This window comes from Nelumbo nucifera, chromosome 1, assembly GCF_055504915.1.
Source record: "Nelumbo nucifera cultivar China Antique chromosome 1, China Antique-T2T, whole genome shotgun sequence".
Taxonomy (NCBI): domain Eukaryota; kingdom Viridiplantae; phylum Streptophyta; class Magnoliopsida; order Proteales; family Nelumbonaceae; genus Nelumbo; species Nelumbo nucifera.
The window spans coordinates 42,482,011-42,503,007 of NC_142649.1; the positions used below are offsets into that span (position 1 = coordinate 42,482,011).

A 20,997-nucleotide genomic window follows, 5' to 3' on the forward strand; every position below is an offset into this window, starting at 1 on the left:
AAGTATAACAATGAGAGGAGCAAATTTATATGGCTGGTGCGGGAGATGGAAGTTAAGACATGTTGGGTTAAAAGATCGGCTAATTCCCTAGCTGACGATTTAGCTAAACAAGGGACAGAAAGGGATTCACTGTTTTGGGCTAAGCTGTAACTTTAGTGTATTATTTTCTCTTTTTCTTCTTTTTTCTTTCTTTTATGAGGCTCTTAGTGACTCTTGGAAGATAAGTGTGTTTGTCTTCCTCCTGTAAATTTTCTACTGATGATTTAATGAAAGTGTTATTGATCAAAAAAAATATATTAGCCAATCAACTTCATAATTGCAAATATAAAACATGCCAAAAAGGAATGGACTATTAATGGATGTGTAACTGTTGACAATCTCGGGGCTGAAATTTGATCCATTAGTAGAGGATGGAGAGAGCAACATGTTTAAGTACTTTGAGCACTCACCACCTTTTCCAGTTGCCGCATTAGAGGTCCCTGGGCCATTTTAATTTCATAAAAGACCCAACTAGCGAACCCAACAACCACATAATTTGTCAAAGTTAACAAATTCCACAAACTGAAGTGTTTGTGAAGTTGTACAATATTATGTAATAGAAGCAATTTCTTGCTGAACAACTAAATTATGCATGATTGATGGCAGATTTTTTAAAATGTGTTACACTACCAGGTCACTCCGTCCTTGGTGAAATTTAGCATTCTAAGATAAAGAAACAAAGAAGATAGTACTAAAAATGAAAGAGAAAGCATTCATCAGGATTCAGGACCTTGTAACAGCCCTACCATTTTTTAATTGTTAACTGAACTTTTGTTGATTTATGAAGAAAGAATCAGGTATATATGTATGTTGGTTTTAGGGTGGTATAGATCCCCACTCCATTACTGTTTACCCAGAATAACATGACAACCCTACCCTTCAATAGTTGCATCTACACCAATTAGAGGGCATCATAGACTGTTGGGGAAATATATACCTATCACTCAGGTGCACAATGAATCATTAGGGTAGTTCTACTGCACAAGGTTTTCCTCCAAAAGGGCATTCACAGTGTTCATGCACATGGTTCACATTATAAATTCCTCAGTGTCTTTTGGTCTGACAAATGCTCCATTCACCTTCTAATTTTGACCAATGATATATTTTCCCCCAGTAATTACATTCTGGTTTCCTTATAAGTCATGGAATAGTCCTCTACATGGATGGCCAGAAAACCTTATGAAGTTAATAGATTCAAGGAGAAGTTGGCATGTGGGATTGTTGTGTAAGGTGGATATGGAGAAGGCTTATGACCATGTAAACTGAAATTTCTGACGACATGCTGAAGAGAATGAACTTCAGGGAGAAATGGAGAAATTGGATAAAGATGTGTTTATTTTCTTCCTCTTCCTCAGTTCTTGTGAATGGGAGTTCTTGTTGGATGTTTAGAAGTTCTAGGAGCCTAAGAAAAGGGGACCCACTTTCTCCCCTCTTATTTATTTGCATGATGGAAGCCCTTTTTAGGATGGAAGAGAAAGCATGGGTGGGAAGACTGTTAGAAGGCTTTAAAGTAGGCAATGGGGAAGTGGATATAGCACTCCTTCAATTTGCATACGACACCCTCTTCTTCTGTGATGCCTCTTGCGAACAAATTTGGAATGTGAAGGCAATCTTAAGATGGTTCGAGGTGGTAACAGGCCTGCATATTAACATCCTGAAGAGTGAAATAATGGATGTTGGAGAGGTGACAAATTTGGAAGAGTGGGCAGATGATTGGGGATGTAAAGTTGGTAATCTCCCACCTAGACACTTGGGCATGCCTTTGGGGGAAAGCTGTAAATCCAAATCCATTTGGGAGCCCATCATGGAGAAGGTGGACAGAAAATTGGCATGTGGAAGACCAAATACTTGTCCAAAGGGGGCAAAGTCACCTTAATTAAAAGTGTGTTGTCCTCCCTCCCTGTATTCTACCTATCTTTATTCCCAATTCCAGATAAGTGGGCTGCAGCGTTAAAAAATAGATGAGGGATTTTTTTGTGAAAGGGATGGAAGGAGGAACCAAATGTTACTCGGTAAACTGGAAGAAAATCTGTTGTTCCAAAGCTAATGGGGAACTAGGGATCACATCAGTGAAAGATGTAAACACTGCCTTGCTGGGAAAACGGTTATAGAGATTTAATAAGCAATCGGATAGTCTGTGGAGAAGGCTAATAATAGCCAAATATGGGTTTAGTAGCAGGGAGTGGGAAACAGAAGAGGTAAGATCATCCTATGGATGTTCAAATTGGAAGGTAATTCAGAAAATACAGCCTCAGTTTTTGAAGGGCATAAAATATAAAGTGGAAAATGGCTGGAGGGTTCTCTTTTGGAAGGACCACTGGTGTGAAGGCCCTTTGTTGAACATATTCTCTGATCTGTTTGAAATAGATACAAATAAGAATGCTACAGTATCTGAATATTTGGAAAGGCAGAATGGATATTGCATGTTGAACCCTCAATTCAGGAGGAACTTAAACAACTGGGAGGTGACATCTTTAATCAGCTTGCTCCAGATCTTATGACTCAAAGACAACTGTATAGGGGAGGATAAAAGAAATTAGGTTTTTGAGAAATCAGGTGTTTTTTTCTGTAAAATCATTTTTCAAATATGTATCAAGGGAGGATACCACTTCTTTTCCAAGTGACAGAATATGGATCAGAGCTGTACCATCTAAAGTGGCTTTTTTTGTATGGTTAGCAGTGTTGGATAAAATCCTAACCAAAGAGAATCTAGTTAAAAGAGGCTTAGAGGTGGCGGATATGGCTTGTCCTTTATGCAATAGAAATGTGGATTCGTCTAGCCATTTGCTGATTCACTGCGATACTCACTGGGTTAGGTTAAGAATGTTGGACCTGTTTGGTGTTAAGCAGTGTTTAGCAGCTGATGTGAAGGGATTCATAGAGGCATGGTGTCTAGGAGGATTAAGTAGGGCTGGAAAGGTAGCATGGAGCATCCTTCCCTCAGCAGTTTCCTAGGCTGTGCGGTGTGAAAGAAATAGTAGAACCTTTGAAGGGAACCAGACCTCAAAGGAAGAAATCCTAAGTAAAATACTGGGGGTTCACTCATAGTCGGAAATTCACCCTTTATTTAGAAAGACATTCTAGTTCTTTTTTCGATTTTGATTTCCTTTTTGTAAGAGTGGATAGATTTTTTTTTGGGGATTTTGGCTGTAATGGGCAGATTTGTATATCCTTTGTTCAGTCTCTCATTGTACAGGGGCTTCATTGTATTTTGGCCTTTTGGTTTTAATGAAATACTTTACCTTACAGTTTCAAAAAGAAAAAAAAAAAAAAAGAGAACGCCTTTCCTGCCATACTATTAGCTGACCTGTTAGTAACATATCCATTGATTCACTTTAGTCAGTTTAACAGTCCAGGTAACTTGTCAAGTGTCAACCTTCCCTATCCTGAAAGTCATGGAAGGATTGCTTCCTGCCCTCCAACTAAGGGTGCAACTTGGTTAGGCTTGGGTTCATTCCAATGGACCAGGCCCAGCATAAATTCTTCAAGCTCGTTACCTGACTTGTGCCAATACCGACAACATTTCAATTTTCCAAATTAAAAAAAAAGAATAAATAATACAGCATTATAACACCTCCAACAGAAGGAATCACTTCAGCACAAGGGATGTAATGAGATTATGCAATTAATGTTTCTTTTAGCAAGCTGTTTGTTTTCCTATGGCAAAGAATCAGAGACATGCAACCATATTTTGGCTAGCTGTTAACCCATCAATAATGGAAATAGTTACTTAGGGAGGCATTAGTGTGTTAAACATGCCTACAAGGATCTCCAAAGACACCTCAAACTTGGTCCTAGAGGAAAGCTAGAGCTATCATTGTATGTGAATCTATTTGTAGGTAGCGAACCATGTCGCCCATGCCTAGTTCAACTTAATATACTGATGTCTCACCATTCCAAGGATTGCATTTGGTGGGAGTCTTGAATATACACAAACCATTTCTCCAAGGATCTTGGTGCAGGTCCAAAGAAAAGTAGTAATCCTCAAATATATGTTCCCAGTAGGTTGCACTTGGGGAAAAATTGATGGTGTTGTACTAAACATTGGCTGCCTAGATACATGGCACAAATATGCCAATGAAGGATTATAAACTTGGCTTAGATTTTGGGATGTCCTCAGATTGGGCAGCATGTTACATACAGTGAGCTAAATACTGTGCTGCATACTTCGGTTGGGAAACCCCTTCCTTTGGGAAATATGGTAATTTGAAATTTGAAGTTTGTACTACTAGTATCATTAAGGTCCAATGTGCCATTGGCTTATACTGCAGATAAGGGCTTGGCATTCGAATACCATTAATTATGGTAGCCTAAGTAAGAATATATCAATTCAACAAACCTTTGATGTTTGTGCATAAAAACATGTATTTGTGAATGTTAAAAGAACAAATTCTTAGAGAAATGATGAAACTTGACCATAGAATATAAGGACACAAGTCCATATTAGTTCTTTTATTCTGGATCTAGCATTGGTATTAAAAAGCTTCAACAAAATATTTTTCCAGCAAACTGATCAAAAAAAATATATTTTTCCAGCAACACAAATGTTTCTTGTGAGTTTATAAATTGGTTAAACTCTAAATTAACCCAAGGAAATACACATCAATGCATGTGGCATGTCCAATTCCTTCATTTTTCTAGCTTTTTCTTAATTAAAATTTTCACTAACCAAAACATAAAGAAAGTTAATAGTAGGATATCTTAATCAAATGATATCATCGGGTTATACATGGACTATGAAACTATGTTCATATGAAAAGAATTTTTTTAATTACAAATTAAAGCCACTTTGCAGAAATATAACCCAAATTTTAAAATTTTAAAATCCCTATCAGCTTCCTTTCTTTTTCTTTTATCAGTATTAAGGCTTCTTCAAATTGGTGCACCGCATCAGGGCATACATGAATAGAGAGAATACCAATAATATGCCAGCTAACAATTGTGTTGTTCCAAGTTAATGATAAGTTCATGATGTATTAATAGGAGCAGATATGAGATAATGCCTTGAGGGGAAGTTGTTTCTTCTTCATCATCCTCAGTTTTGAGACCAATACATCTATTCTTGGTCCCTCCTCTTGGGACAGAATTTAGAAACCATGACAGCAAGATAGTTGCCTCATAGTCAGGATCTATTGGATTTGATAACTATATAAGAGCAGAATTATTGACAGCCCTTCATAGACTGAGAGTTGGAAGGGATCAGCAGTTCAGCCAGTTGGTAGTGGAAGGAGATTCAAGGACTATTGTTGGGGATCAGGCAAGGGAGTGAGGGAACTTGGCAGTACGGTTTTATGTTCAGGGAAATACAGCACCTTGTGAGAGCACTGAGAGCTACATTCCATTGGATTAGCTAAACAGAGGACTAACAGATCTCAAATGTAATCAGGGTTTATTTCGGAAAGGGATGGATGATATGTAACTCATAAGTTTAGTGGACTGTAGATGGATAGCAATGCTAGTCCAAACCAAGGGGTACAACGGATTGTACTGCATATAACTCTCAATTCTTTTAAAACCTGAACCCTATCTACATAGTATATGTCAAGCAATAAAAGATACATAGTAAAGTTCTTGTTAATGATCAAAAAACCTAATCGAGCCAATAAGCCTATTACCAGAAAAGAAAAACAGAGCCCTATATACATAGTAAATGTCAAGCAATAAAAGATAAAATCTCCACAGAAATTCCAGAAGAAACATTCACTTCTCAAATAACAAGAGAATTGAGGTTACCAATTTCCCCCTTTGTAACAAGACTCCAATTCACAACTCTCGGTTCCACAGCACTAAGAAGCTCAAGGAAAAAGATCCCATCAGATAGCCTCTTATCCTGCAAAATTTGGAATCATATAACAGGTAAGTTAAATTTTACATTCAGCACTCAGCTCTGTTTGAAATGGCAGAATAATAGTCAAATTTCAAGAATTTTGAAATACAGTAGTATTAGCAGTCACGTATCTATATCTACACTACTATTAAAAGTACAGATGATGTAAAAATATTTTTCTTGACTAAAATACCATTATCTTAATATTTTGTCCCTCTCAATTTAATGTATCAACTCCAATTCTCTCTCACTAAATCCTATATTCAAGTTTTTTTTCACACCAATATATTTCTACTAATTAGATCCAAATTCAATACTTTTAACAATATCCATGTTTTTTTTTAAATCGACCCAGGAATATAACTATTCTTCCATCTAGGTGGTCTATAAAAAATTCAAACATTTGGGTCAAATGGATCACCCCACTATATTATAGTTAAACAACGAAAATTTTTAAATAAAAATAAATACAAACATTACAAAAAACAAAACAAAAAATCTGTAGAAAATTTTGGACACATCTCTAGTATTTTTTATTAATCGTATTGAAGAAAAATAACTGTGATTAACAACACTTATTTTTATTAACGATGGACATAAAATACAAAATTTAAAACCAACCCAAAAATGAAATTGCTTTCTTGTTTGGTAGTGAGTCAACAATTGAACCTTCTGGTTCAAATGTGTCAACAATCAATGTCATAATTAAATAATAAAAATTAAAAAATATAAAAAATTATAGAAAACATTTGGGCACATCTTTAATATTTTATATTAAGCATATCAATGAAAAAATGAGTGTGATCAAAGTAGTCGATCAAGACTACAATCAGTCTTGAATTCGAAAGTCAAGGAAAAGATTTCAGAAGAACAAAAGAGGAAGAAAAGAAGAAGAAGAGAGGGAGAAAAGCAGAAGCACACGAAGGGTTTTAGAAAAGAGAGAGAGGGTCAATCATAATGATCTGCCGACCCACTCTTAATATTTATATATGTTGACTAATTGTAAAAGGGCTGAATTGCCCTTATTGCTTACATGGCAAATAAACTAATAATAAAGCTGAAATAACAAGTTGTAACAACAAACTGAAATAACCACCAACTAACAAAAAATATATGCTATGCTGCCATACGAACACAGTGGAGACCACAGCAGTGGGGTCCACATCAGTTCTCTGCACTCCCCCTCAAGTTGGGAGTAGATATTTGTCATTCCCAACTTGCATAGGTCTGCCTCTAATTTCTTCCTTGGAACAGCCTTGGTGAGAAGATCTACGAGCTGCATGCTAGAGGTGATATACAGGAGACACACTTCTTGAGACGAAACCCTTTCTCTGACAAAATGTCGATCGACTTCGATATGCTTAGTTTTGTCATGTTGTACCGGATTATGAGCTATATTAGTAGCAGCCTGATTATCACAATACAACATTAAGGGCTTCTCATAATCAATACCCAACTCTTCAAATAATGACTTCAGCCATAGGATTTCAGCCACACCATTAGCCATAGATCTATATTCAGCTTCAGCACTAGAACGAGAAACAACACTTTGTTTCTTACTCCTCCAGGAGACAAGGTTACCTCCTAAAAAAGGCACAATATCCAGAGGTAGACCTTCTGTCATCAACACTCCCAGCCCAATCAGCATTTGTATAGACCTCTATCTTCATGTGATCATTATTCTTGAATAATATACCTCTACCTGGACATCTCTTCAAGTATGCTAATATTCTCTCAACTACAAGGAGGTGAGTAGTTCTAGGAGAGTGCATATATTGACTGACAACGTTGACTGCATAACTGATGTCCAGTCGCGTGAGACAAAGATAGAGGAGTTTTCCAACCAACCGTTGGAACATAGCTTTGTCTTCAAGAGGCTCTCCACCCTCTGCACTGATGTTGTGATTATGTTCAATAGGTGTATCTGCAGGCTTAACACCCAACTTTCCAGTTTCTGCTACTAGATCTAGAACATACTTCCTTTGAGAAATAAAGATCCCGTGTTTAGATCTAGCAACCTCAATACCCAAGAAGTATCGTAGCTCTCCCAGATCTTTCACCCCAAACTCTTGATGAAGGAGTTGTTTAAGAGACTCAATCTCACTGTTATCTTTCCCTGTCACCACCAAGCTCTGGGGGACTGCTTTAGTCCATACAAGGCTTTATTCAGCCAGCAAACTTTCATACCTGTCTTTGCATCATAAAATCCAGGAGGTAACTGCATGTAGACTTCTTCCTGTAAGTCTCCAATGAGGAAGGCATTTTTAACATCCATCTGGAACAAGGGCCAAGAATAATTGGCTGCAAGGGATAGCAAAACTCGAATAGTGGTCATCTTTGTCACTGGAGCAAAAGTCTCCAAGTAGTCTATACCATAAGTCTGAGTAAATCCCTTTCCAACTAACCGGGCCTTATACTTTTCAATGGAACCATCAGCATTATGCTTCACAGTAAATACTCATCTACATCCAACCGGTTTCTTTCCTTTAGGCTGGTCAACTAGCTCCCAAGTATTATTCCTCAGAAGGGCATCCATTTCAACCTTCACTGCATCTTTCCACTCAGGAACTGACAAGGCTTCCTGCACTGTTCTGAGAATAGGAATATCAGCAATGGATGTGAGAAAGGACTTGTAAGAGGGAGACAGGCAATCATAGGACAGAAACTGGGAAATGCAGTGAGCTGTGGAAGTGGTGCAACGTCGTTTGCCTTTATGGACTGCAATAGGGAGGTCAAGGTCATCAATAGCAACAGTGGAAGGTATCTCAGGGGAACCTGGATCTGATAAAGGGACTGTGGTACCTGGATCTGGATCCGCAGAAGGAACTGGGGCTGGCCTGGACTGCTGATGACCGAAATCAACCTGCCTCCACCGCCTGTGATAGACTCTCAAATCCTGACACCTCTGACAACCCTCCCCATTACATCCCTCATCACTCAATGGAATAGGTAAAGGAACTTCTGATGAGTTAACCCCACTCTCACTACTCTCCCCCTGAGGAGAAACCCTAGGGTAATAGGGTACCTCCTCAAAGAAAGTAACATCCATCGAGACGAATCTCCTCTCGAAAGTAGGTTCATAGCAACAATAACCCTTTTGAGTTTGTGCATAACCGAGAATTTGGAACTATGAGGTCCAAGAATCTAAACAAAGCAAGTGCAATCAAAGGTTTTAAGGGGAACAGTAAATAATTCTTTATCGGGGTATAGAAGGGTAAAAGGAGGCTTCATGTCAAGAACCCGTGAAGGAACTCAATTAATGAGATACACTGTTGTAAGAATAGCATCGCCCCAAAAACGGATAGGCATATTAGAGTTAAACATAATGCTTCTAGCCACCTCCAATATGTGCTTATTCTTCCTCTCGGCAACCCCATTCTGCTATGGTGTATAAGGACAAGTACTCTGGTGAATCTTCCCATGATCAAGTAGATAAGAGGCCAATGGCTTGGTAAAGTATTCTTTCGCATCATCGGATCTGAAGATTTTGATTTTGACCCCAAACTGGGTTAAAATCATTTGATGAAAGATCTGAGTCAGAGCAGGAACCTCATCTCGAGAACGCATAAGGTAAACCCAAGAAAAACGGGTATAGTCATCAACAAACAACAAGAAATATCTGTACCCCCCCCCATAGAAAGGATGTGATACGGGCCCCAAACATCAGTGTGCACAACATCAAAAGAATTACTACTTTTATTACTCAAGGAATAAGATGTTCTACAATGCTTTGCAAGCTCACAACTCTCACATCTCAAATTTGACATCTGAACAGACTCAAACAAATTAGGAAACAAACTCTTCAAAGACCGAAAGGACAAATGACCTAACCAATTATGCCAAAGCATAACCGGACTAACAGACCAAGAAACAAAAGACTTCCTATCTTCATGATCTTTCCAATGAGAGCTCTCTCCAAGAAAATAGATCCCATTCGTCTCAAGGCCAGTCCCAATCACCTTCCTTGTCTCCAAGTCTTGAAAAATACATTGGTCAAGGAAGAAGGTTACTGAACAATTCTGATGTTTTGTAATACTACTGACTGAAAGCAAGTTACTATCAAGCTTAGGAACATGCAAAACTGAAGATAAGGAAATGGTATCAGACAACTTGTTGTCTCCCTTGCCAGAAATGGGAACAAGGGAACCATCAGCAATGGACACTTTATCTCTATCAGAAGATAAGTGATAGGTAGTGAACAGTGATGGCAAGCTAGTCATATGGTCAGATGCACCTGAGTCTATTACCCAACAATGTTCAGTGTTACCTGGAGCTGAAGCATGGTAAGTTGAGGCCCGAGTACCTGAATGAGCAAAGGCTGATATGGAAGGAGCTGATGATGACTGAGATGATTGAGCTGAAATCCCAACTTCTTTTTCCAACTGTGTTAGGGCAGCCCGAACAGTAGCTAAGGTGTCTAGAGGCGTGCCTTTTGTGCTCGATGAGGATGCAAAATCGGTATTAACAGCCATATGGGCATTACCCCTTTTGTTCCTCATTTTTGTTGGAACTAGATGAGGGTGCAACTTCCAACATGTGTCTTTAGTATGCTTAGGTTTCTTGCAATGTTCACACACTAGATCCCGCTTATCTTCCTTCTTTATATCCCTTTCTGTATCACCCCCAGACTTAGGTTTAATTGCTGCCAAGGCTGGTGGGAATGGCTGATGCTGCATCATAACCTTTCTCCTAGTCTCTTCACTATGTACCAATGAGTAGGCTTGAGATAAGGTCACATTGTGTTAATAGTTGTTGTCTCACAATATCATCGTCAGGATTCAGACCAACTAGGAATTCAAAAACCCTATTAGTTTCAATTTGCTTTCTATGAGTCTGCGCATCCTTCTGACTTTCCCACTCAAGTGTTTCTAGGTGGTCAATTTCATGCCACAAAGATTTCAAAGTAGAAAAGTAAACGGAGACTGGTTTCTCTCTTTGCTTAAGGTAATTAACCTCACACTTCAATTCATAGGCCCTACCAACATTAAGGGGTTGGGAGTAGGTCTCTTTCATGACATCCCAGATTTCCTTGGCTATTTTTGCCCACAAATAGTTTCGGATGATATGTGGCTGCATAGAGTTGCACAGCCATGTCATAACCAAATAGGTAGCTAAGTTTTCCTCTACCCCCAATAGCCATTATGGCCGATTGGGCCCATTCTAAGTAGTTGGATCCATCAAACTTCATAGTTGTAATCTAAAATGCATTCTCAGACATGTTACCAGAATTGCTAGTCCCAAAAGCACCTTCCCCCTGATTCTTGAACTCCATTTTTGGTTAAGAATTAGCAATAAAAACTTTTGAAGCTACTGTAATAGAAAACAACACCTAAACAACTGATAACAGCCGGCCTAGGTCTTCGACAAACAAGGGAAAACAGAATTCTATATGAACCCAGTTCAGATCTGATCTGAAGCCGACAATTCTGAAATTTAGGGTTTTCTTCCAAAACCCTAAAGAGAAAAAGAAGGTTTTCTAGCCGCACCTCTCAGAATAGACCAAGATGGTTCTTTCAAGGTTATTCTCAAGCAAAAAACTTACTTTATGAAAGAAAATCTCTGGCTGCCACCTTCTGTCTGATGCAGAACCCTAATCTTGGGGATCCGAAGCCTTTTCTAATTCTTCCTGACTACTGGAACTCTCCCAGCCTTCTACAATCTTCTTAGTAGTAGCCGCACACTACCAGTAGCCTCCAAGAATCAGCCGATCCTCCTCCTTAATCTTCCAGCCCTAGGCAACTCTCATGTGGTTTTCTGGATCAGACTCACATGAGAAACCCTAATCCTTGCTTTGAGACCAAGTAGTCGACCAAGACTACAATCAATCTTGAATTCGAAAGTCAAGGAAAAGATTTCAGAAGAACAAAAGAGGAAGAAAAAAAGAAGAGAGGGAGAAAAGCAGAAGCACACGAAAGGTTTTAGAAAAGAGAGAGAGGGTCAATCATAATGATCTGTCGACCCACTCTTAATATTTATATATGTTGACTAATTGTAAAAGGGCTGAATTGCCCTTATTGCTTACATGGCAAATAAACTAATAATAAAGCTGAAATAACAAGCTGTAACAACAAACTGAAATAAATACCAACTAACACTAACATAACTAACAAAAAATATATGCTATGCTGCCATACGAACACAGTGGGGACCACAGCAGTGGGGTCCACATCAGTGTTCTCTACAATCAATAAGAAATGTTTTATTGATGATGGGAATGAAACACAAAATTTAAAAATGACCCAAAAATGAAATGGTTTTTCTGTTTGGTGGTAGGCCAACAGTTCAATCTTTTGTGTAAAATGTGACAACCCTTAACGTCATAATTACAAAATAAAATAAAAAATAAAAATATTACAAAAGTATATGGGTAATACAGAAGTTTGGTAGAAAACATTTAGGCACATCTCTATTATTATATATTCATCATACTAAACAAAAATAAGTATGATAAATCATAATTACTTTTATAGACAGAAAGAAAAATATAGATGTAAAAAATAAAAATAAAAAAAAAATTGGGCACATATTATTGCTATTGTCATCATCATCATCTAAAATTACCATGTGCAAAGCACTTGCACATTTAATAGTGTAAATCAAAAGGGCCATTGCCCCCAACACTCATCCTAGCTATCTTATCTTGGGTCTTGGGAGAGAGGACATGGACCCAACCACCTTCGGGATTTTCCTACATGAAGTGGTGTTGCTCTCAAACTCAAGCACCCAATTCACAAAAGCAATTCAATTAATTAAAAAGAATGGAGCAGAACTTTGACATATATAAGCTCTCAAGAACATTAGACCACTGACCACCATGATATCTCATTAAGAGTATGAAATAAAATATTTCAGCTCAGTTGTGATTACATTATTACAAGGGTTAGAGATCTAACTTCACATGGCCAAACCAGATCTAGTGGCTGGCCAAATTTTAATAATTTTTCCAACCCAACTTGAGAACTGATTTCCTGATACTTTGAAATCTGAAACTTCAGGATCAATCTTGCACTGAACCGGACCAGATTTGAAACCCAAATTAGTTTTTGGTCATACCTGATACTGAGCCCACAAAAGCAGCTCCCAGAGTGGTAATTCACACCCAATGCCAGACACGAACCAACCTCCAACTGAAGATGGCACATTGCAAAGTGAAGTCGATTCAGCAATGTCCTTTTTTGAAAAACCGGTTTCCAAACTGTCTTCGATATGTTGCAGCAGTGTAAACGTGAGTGTCTTGGGTTTTTACCAAAAATACAACAGAGGGTTGACCAATTTCATCCCCCACCACATCTGGTTCAAACTAGGGTTTGTTGGAAGCAAGGAAGAGGAGAAGAAGCAAGAGGATGGAGAGAATAAAGTGAATTGTTCCTCCCTTCTTAGGCCCGTATATAGAGCACTCTCTCAATCCTATTGGAAGCTAATCCAAATCAGAATTGGATCAAAACTTCATCTCTAATTAGATAAACATTATCTCCTTAAGAGAATGGGGGCTTCATACCCAAATCCATACCCATTTTCGAAATGGGCCTTAGGCCCATTTTCTTTAATGGCTCACTAACTTAGGCCCATTTTCTTTAATGGCTCACTAACTTAGGCCCATTTTCTTTAATGGCTCACTAATTAGATAAACATAACTAAACACATTAGAAATGGGCCTTAGGCCCATTTTCTTTAATGGCTCACTAACTTAGGCACTGCAATGCCAAATAGGCTTAACCTAGAAAAGGTTAAGCCAAATTAACTGCCTAAGGGCAGTGAACCCCTGACTCAATCAGCTTAGGCTCAATTTGGGCCCAACATTTAAACATGAATGATCCTTGGATTCAGCCACCTTATGAAGACCCAAGGATGATAGACTTATGTAGGTTGAAGCCCACCAAGTAATCAGTCCTGTAATAGTCTATTACACCTAACCTCTTGGCCCATAATCATCAAAGCACTGGCGACAAGGAATGAACTCTTCCCTAATTGCAAAATGCAATGCTACACTATGTGCTCAAATGGATCCCCAGATTAAAACCTTTTGCAAAGTTTTTCATAAAATAATAATATAACATATAAATACATTTTGCAAATCACATTTCAAATACAATTGAAATCCACTGTCAGCAATTTAGGTTTCCATTAAAGAGAGTGTAAACCCTGATATTCACTTTTTCTGACAAAGGGGTTGATCATATCACTATGATCACCCACTCAGGTAATTTCCCTAACAGTCCTAACATGCCTAGATATTTGATCCTTGATGGATCTCATTGTTTGGCATATTCACAACAGTTTAGTCAAAAAACCTAGTGTAGTATCATAATTAAGTATGGGTAAAGTGCAACTTTCTAGTTTTGACAATCTATCTCCAAGGTCTAGAGTATAACTGAAAATTGGTTCGGGTTTAGTGCTTCTTCCAAACACCTACTGGCTATACTTGGTGTCAAACCCTAGCAGCTAAGACAAGTTGCTCCACTAATTAGACAACACACCAGTGTCAACCTGGTTAGGATAAACTCCCCAAGTCTATCCAATGGCTAAGTACTTTCTAAACTAACATGAGTCTCTTAAATGTCCAATTTAAGGAGTAATTCACAGAAACATACTAATTTGATCATAAAACAATAATGTACTTCCTCTATTCACTCGAAATGTTTATGTACATCAATCTGATTGAAGCTAAGGGCCACTATCCAACATACATCTATGCACTATTTCGCGATCATGCTTTAATACAAATAAACCAAAGCAAAACAACCTATAGAAATAAGAACAAAGCATAAAGCAGTCCAAAAAATAATTACAGATGTTTTAGTAAACACAAGAATATACATAAACTGGTCATCTTCAATAAACTCCTCCAAGTTGCAATAGCAATGGTAGTAAAAGATGCTCAACAAGTTAAAATACATATCACTTTGAGGAAGGCTAGGTAAAACTGTATTGGAGGAATACTTTGTATCCAATGTTTTAAAAGCGCAAGGCACAAAAAAAGCACAAGGGCCAATTTGCTCCAGAGGCGTAAGGTGCAAAATAAAAATAAAAAAATCCAAAAAATAAAAAAAAAGTCAAAAAAATAAAAAAAAAATACCAAAATATAAAAAAATGCAAAAAATATCAAAACATATTAAGCATAATGTTAATAAAAACTATAAACTTAAATTTTAAAATAAATGTTTTAAAAAACCTATTATCTTAAATTAAAATACATAAATATAACATGTAAAGCAAATTCAAATGAAAATTTAAAAATAAAAGCAACCATATAAAGCATTTTCAAGCATGTAAAACCCACAATCTCTTTTTTTCCTTAATTGCATTGCTTCAAGTAGCTAATGTGGTGTAAAACATATTGCATTCTTGATTCTATGAGTCGCCTTTGCACCACACCCCTCGAGGCGAGCCGGAACAAGTTTATGTTAGGGTCTGAAATTCTTATTTCTCACATAAAAAATAATGATTTTATAACTTTCACTACCTTTCAAGAAGATATTTTATTGCAATGAATGAATGAACAACATTAGCAAATGGGGGTGTAAAACATATTGCATTCTTGATTCTACGAGTCGCCTTTGCACCACACCCCTCGAGGTGAGCCCGAACAAGTTTATGTTAGGGTCTGAAATTCTTATTTCTCACATAAAAAATAATGATTTTATAACTTTCACTACCTTTCAAGAAGATATTTTATTGCAATGAATGAATGAACATTAGCAAATGAAGGTGGTGCCTCAAGGGGTCCAAGGGCGTGGTTGGGCTTGCCTCGAGGAACGTGACAGGGATCCAAGGGGCTTTGCCCCCAACCTAGCTGTTAAACTCAAAAAAAAAAAGCAAAAAGTGCAAAATTTTAAAAAGGCGCGCACCTGGGCTAAGGCGCAAGGCGCATCAAGCGCACGCCTAGGCACACCAGGCATGCACCTTTTGAAAGGTGTGCGCCTAGGACCTGGGAGAGGCGCATGCCCCAAAATGCACCTCACCTATGCGCCTAAATGCACCGCACCTGAGGTGCGCCTTTTAAAACACTACTTGCATCAGCATGGAAATTATGTTCCCTAAATATGTAAACCCATGTAAGAGATGTAGGTTTGACATAGAATTTGATATGATCAATACACATGACTTCTAACCAAGTAAATACCTTAAACCACCCAAAGGAGCTCTACTACACCCCTCCTTTGAGTATAGCCCTTTAAAAAACTACACAATAGTATCTGAAATTTCTCCATGGTCTTCTACCTCTCTCTACCCCATACTCAGATGTTATTCTTACTTCTTCTCACTAAAGCATAGCTATGGAAGAACTTTGAGTTATTGTCTCCCTCCTTCAACCACCTCACCTAAGACCTTTGTGTCTCCCAAAAACTTCTTCCTTTCTTACAAGCTTTTCTCACTTCTTTCTAGGAATTTCCCTTCTGCTTCTACCCTCTCTATCCAAACTTCCCATTTGCTCTTTCTAATCCAAGTCATCTAATTCTTGAATTAGCTCATTCTTTTCCTCCACATGCCCTTTAAACTCCTCTTTGCCCCAAGCTTTTAGCTTCCTCTTTAAATATTTTAACTTTTGCAAGAACTAGAATCCTACCAACCCAACCACCCTGCATTCCTCCCACCAAGAAGCTACTTTTTGCTGAAACTCCTTGTGGGTAGTCCAAACCTTCTCCAACTTGAAAGGTGCTTTTCCTTTTCTCATTACTTCATTCTAGAGGACTATTGGCCAATGATCAAAAACACATCTAGGCTTAATTGTTTACAAGCAATTGGGAAAGTGTTCCTCCCAGTCATTGGTCATGAGAAACATGTCCAGTCTACTGGTTACCACACATTCCCACATGTTTGACTAGGTAAAAGAGTCATTACTAAGAGGGGGATCTCTAAGATGATGCCTCGCAGTAAATTCTGAAAAGTCCGTCATGCTTCTTGTTAATCTCCTACAATTAGAGTTGTCGTTGCAAAATCTCGTGACATTAAAATCACCATTGATGCAGCAAGGCAAGTCATCAAATTCATGCAGAGTCCAATTCTTCCGACATCCTCTCTCTAACGGAGAATTTAGGCCATACACTCTGGTCATAATACATTTAAAACCACAAAAAGTACTCGTAAAGAGGATTGAGATGGAGAACTCTACTTTATCCACTTCTAACTCAGAAACCACCTCTTTCCAAACAATGATGATCCCACCTAATGTTCACGTTGATGGAACCTCTTTCTTCCTCTGATTCCCCAAATTGCATTAACTAATTTCCTATCCACAACTTCTTTCTTTGTTTCTTGTAAAATTACTATGATTGGGTTTTCTCTCCTTAGAGTGTCTTTAACCAGACTTCCCTTCAATTTCTTCCCAACCCCCTTACATTCCAACCCAATATCTTCATTGAAGGGGATGAGAGATCCATCATATGGATGGCAGAACCCTGTAGGAAGGTTGGGCGAAATTTCAAAAATCTCTCTCCCATCTAGGAATCGCATTCCCTATTTTAGAAAATTGCATTTTCAATGACCAATCTTGAACCAAACCGGACCAGATCTGAAACCAAAAGGAAGGAGAGGGATAAACCTAATAGGGAGTAATAGTAACTCCCAATGAAAGTGTTCACACCCAAGGAGAAATCCAAAAACTGCTTCCACTAAAGATGACACAATGTGAGGTGAAGCAGGATCAACAGGACGACTCTTCAGCAAGAACCCAATTCTTCAGCAAGAATGGGGTAGCGGGCTGGTGAGCACGACTTCAAAATGCCTCTTATACCAAGAAGCAATATCAAGAACAATTCTTCATCACTCACACAAGTGGAGATTGAACTGGGTAGGGTAGGCAAGAACAGGGAAGAACTCTGTAGACTACTGTAATGTCTGTTGTGTGTTTTGCATGTTCGCCCTGCTCTCTTATTTATAACCTTAAAGAGACAACCTCCTAACCTGATTAGGAGTTTTTTGATCCAAATCTTTATTTGGATCTGGACACTTTAAGTGATAAGGATAATCCCTTATTTTATCTGCAGTTTAAGATCAGCTTAATCCTAATCAAATTAGGAGTTTCCTGATCCAAATCTTTATTTGGATCTGGACTCTTTAAGTGGATAAGACTTATCCTCTTATCCTTATCCGTTGATCCAAACCCAGATCTGCCCCTATTTAATTAATCTAAATAACCCAGTTCGAATTGGGTTTTAGGCCTATTAAGTTTATGTGCTCACTTAACCTCTTAACCTGCTGCCCAATTGGCACTCCTTGTATGGCGTGGGACCCAAACATTGATCTACACATCAGCCACATGGGTTCAGTCCAGCCTTTGTTACAAGGCCTGACCGAATTCACTGTAGGAGACGATGAACCCCTGAGCCCATCACTATGGACTCTTAATGGGCCCAACATTTACACTAAATGGTCCTTGGGTCCAGCCACCTTATGAAAACCCAAGGACTGTGGGCAGATACAAGATTAGCCCAGCAGGTATTACCCTCAATGGTCTTATACTTAACCTCTCAGCACATAATGATCAAACACTGCCCGACAAGAGAGGACATCTCCCTCAGTTGCAAAAAACAGTGTTGCACTCTCTACTCACATGGATCCCTGGAATTAAAACATTTTGCAAACATTTTGAAACCATTATACATATATATATATATGTGTGTACCTCTATATAAATATATTTTGCAAAACAAATTTCAACGGTTGAAATCAATTGCCGGAAGTTTAGGTTTCCATTAGAGAGTGCATTCCCCGATCATTCCCTTTGTCCGACAAAGGGGCTCATCCTGTTACTATGATCACCCACTCAGGTGAATTCTCAAACTATCCCAACATACCCAGGTTTTGACCCCCTCTAAGGACCTCACTGATTGGCATATCAAAGACAGCCCAATCCGACACCTAGTGCAGTACCATAATCGAATCTAGGGGTCAGGTGTAACATTCCAGTTTTGCCCATCTATCTCCAATGTCCAGGGCAATACTGGAATTTTGGTCCGGTTCAGGGTTTCAAGAAACTCTCACTGCATGTACCTCAGGTCTCACCCTGGCAGCTGAGACAAGCCAACCCAACTAACTTGGAGGCACATCAGTGTTACCCTTGGCAGGATAAATCTATCCAACGACTATGAAGATTCTAAACTAATACGAGTCTCATAAGTGTCCAATTTAAGGGTATTATATAGAAACACACCACAATGGCATGAATCAATTATGTACTTTATTCATTTACAATAAATGTCAAAAGGTACATCAATCTTATTGGAGCTAAGGGCATAACTGTCAAACATTCATAACGCCTCTACTACAGCCTTTCCCTTACATGACTTTCTATGACCGTCACTTGAAACACAAGAAGCACAAGGAACACAATGAGGCTCAAATGTAGAAAAGAAAGGAGAGGAAATTGCATAGGAAGAACATGTTAAAGGGTTCAACGAAAGGCCTAGTAAAGTTTTGTTGCAAGTTCAAACTTCCCTCCTCTCTCAAGGTGTCTAGGGTCACAATGATCGTAATCTGGGTTAACAAGTTGCATGGGCTTCAAGATTCCCACACTTCCCCAGTTTTCTCTACTCTCGAATAAGACTTGAGATCTTTCTAGAGCCACTTCCCAACCATCAACATCTGCCTCAAATTCGTATGAGCTCAAAACCGAGTCGGTTTCCTCTTCAAACTCTTCCTAGATGAAATCGAGCTTTCTATAGCATCAACGTTGGAGGACACTTGACATCTTATACACCACCTGCAACGGAAAGAGGTGTATCTGGAAGGTCTTCACCTATGAACAAAGGAGTAGCAGGGGGACTATCGTGCTCGTCTTCCTTACGAGCCCGAGAGGGATGGGCTTTTGTCTTTATGTGGTCCACATTCTCAAGTCTGAAATGGGAAGTAGCTGAGACTCAGGTAGCTCGCTCGGGTCGGATTTTAGGAGGTCCATCCACCCAAATCGGACTTTCTTTTTCCCACCAGACTCCACTTCGTTTAATATTTGAAATTTGAACAAAGTTTTCTTTCTCTACCCGAACTTCTTGCACACTCCTGCGAGATTTCCTTTTAAGGATCCTTCTCGAGGCTTTTCTTCTAACTAAAGTAAACTCCTCTATAGCTTGTTGATCTTGCAAAACACAACTTTGACTGAGAGGCATTTGGCACTACAGATCCCCTGACATGCACCATGTACTAGAAACGATTTGGTGGGTTGACTCAAATGGTTTTTGCTCTAACTCATTCATCTTCTCCATCTCAGTTGAGCAATAGAACCAAATGTCATTGTCAAGGATGGCAACCAAGTGAGAACTACATGCCTCTCGTTCTTTCATCAATGACCTCAAGTCTACCACAAAGGCTTCCTATCAGATTACAAACCTCCACTATCCATAGACGGAAGGGGAGGCCATGAATCACTAACCAGCCATCAAAGCTCAAGTTCGCAAGGCTTCGATTCACTTTCAGCCACCACCATTCGATCAACACCTTACTTCCATATACGGACACTGATCCCAGTCTTGCCCAGCTACTATCTCCTTCAACCACCTTGTTTGTATCAAACGGCTTCAAAGATAACAATTCCAATGTGTGAAGATTTGTAGAGAGTCCCAACTCCACTTCCCTCCAACTTATAGCCTCTGGCTTGGTGCAAATAGAAGTTGTCTTCCTACTTCCAAACAATCTGAGCTAATGAACAATGGAGATAAATGCCCAAACTCCTACGACAACCACTCTGCTCCTACCTTTCTCCAAGCTTGGAAAGTCCTCTATAGAAGAGGCAGCCATTTTTTACCTTTCCTTACCAAAACTCCATCGCCAAAAGAACGGCTTGAATCTAATTCGAAAGTCTTAGACCCAATAGCAATACAACAGTGCATGCTCCCCATCAATAATTAGACATTAATCATCGGTTGCTTGTGCATTTTTTAAGCCAATCCATCCTAACTGTTCAATATATTTGTCATTTATATCAATTTAAGGTTTTCAACTTACATTACATGTACATAGATATCATCCTATTAATTTTTTCTAATATGATTCATTTCTTTAAAGCCATTAATAGTCATCTTTTCAAGTTCAAAATTATAGATTATTTTTTCATTTTTATTTTACCCAACAAAATGTTTCTTAAATCTTAATTACACAATTTAGTTAAATATAGTTGAAGTTTTAATACTTTAAAT

The 20,997-nt window shown here is 38.5% G+C and overlaps 1 protein-coding gene across 1 annotated transcript in view; it reads right to left on the reverse strand.

The window, feature by feature from the left end:
- LOC104587971 (Actin binding Calponin homology (CH) domain-containing protein) overlaps positions 1 to 20,997 on the reverse strand; it is a 61,723-nt gene that overhangs the window by 2,660 nt on the left and 38,066 nt on the right. Inside the window, exon 12 of the mRNA XM_010245753.3 lies at positions 5,773 to 5,869. Coding sequence (XP_010244055.2) covers positions 5,773 to 5,869 — 97 coding nt within the window. The remainder of the gene's footprint in view (positions 1 to 5,772; positions 5,870 to 20,997) is intronic.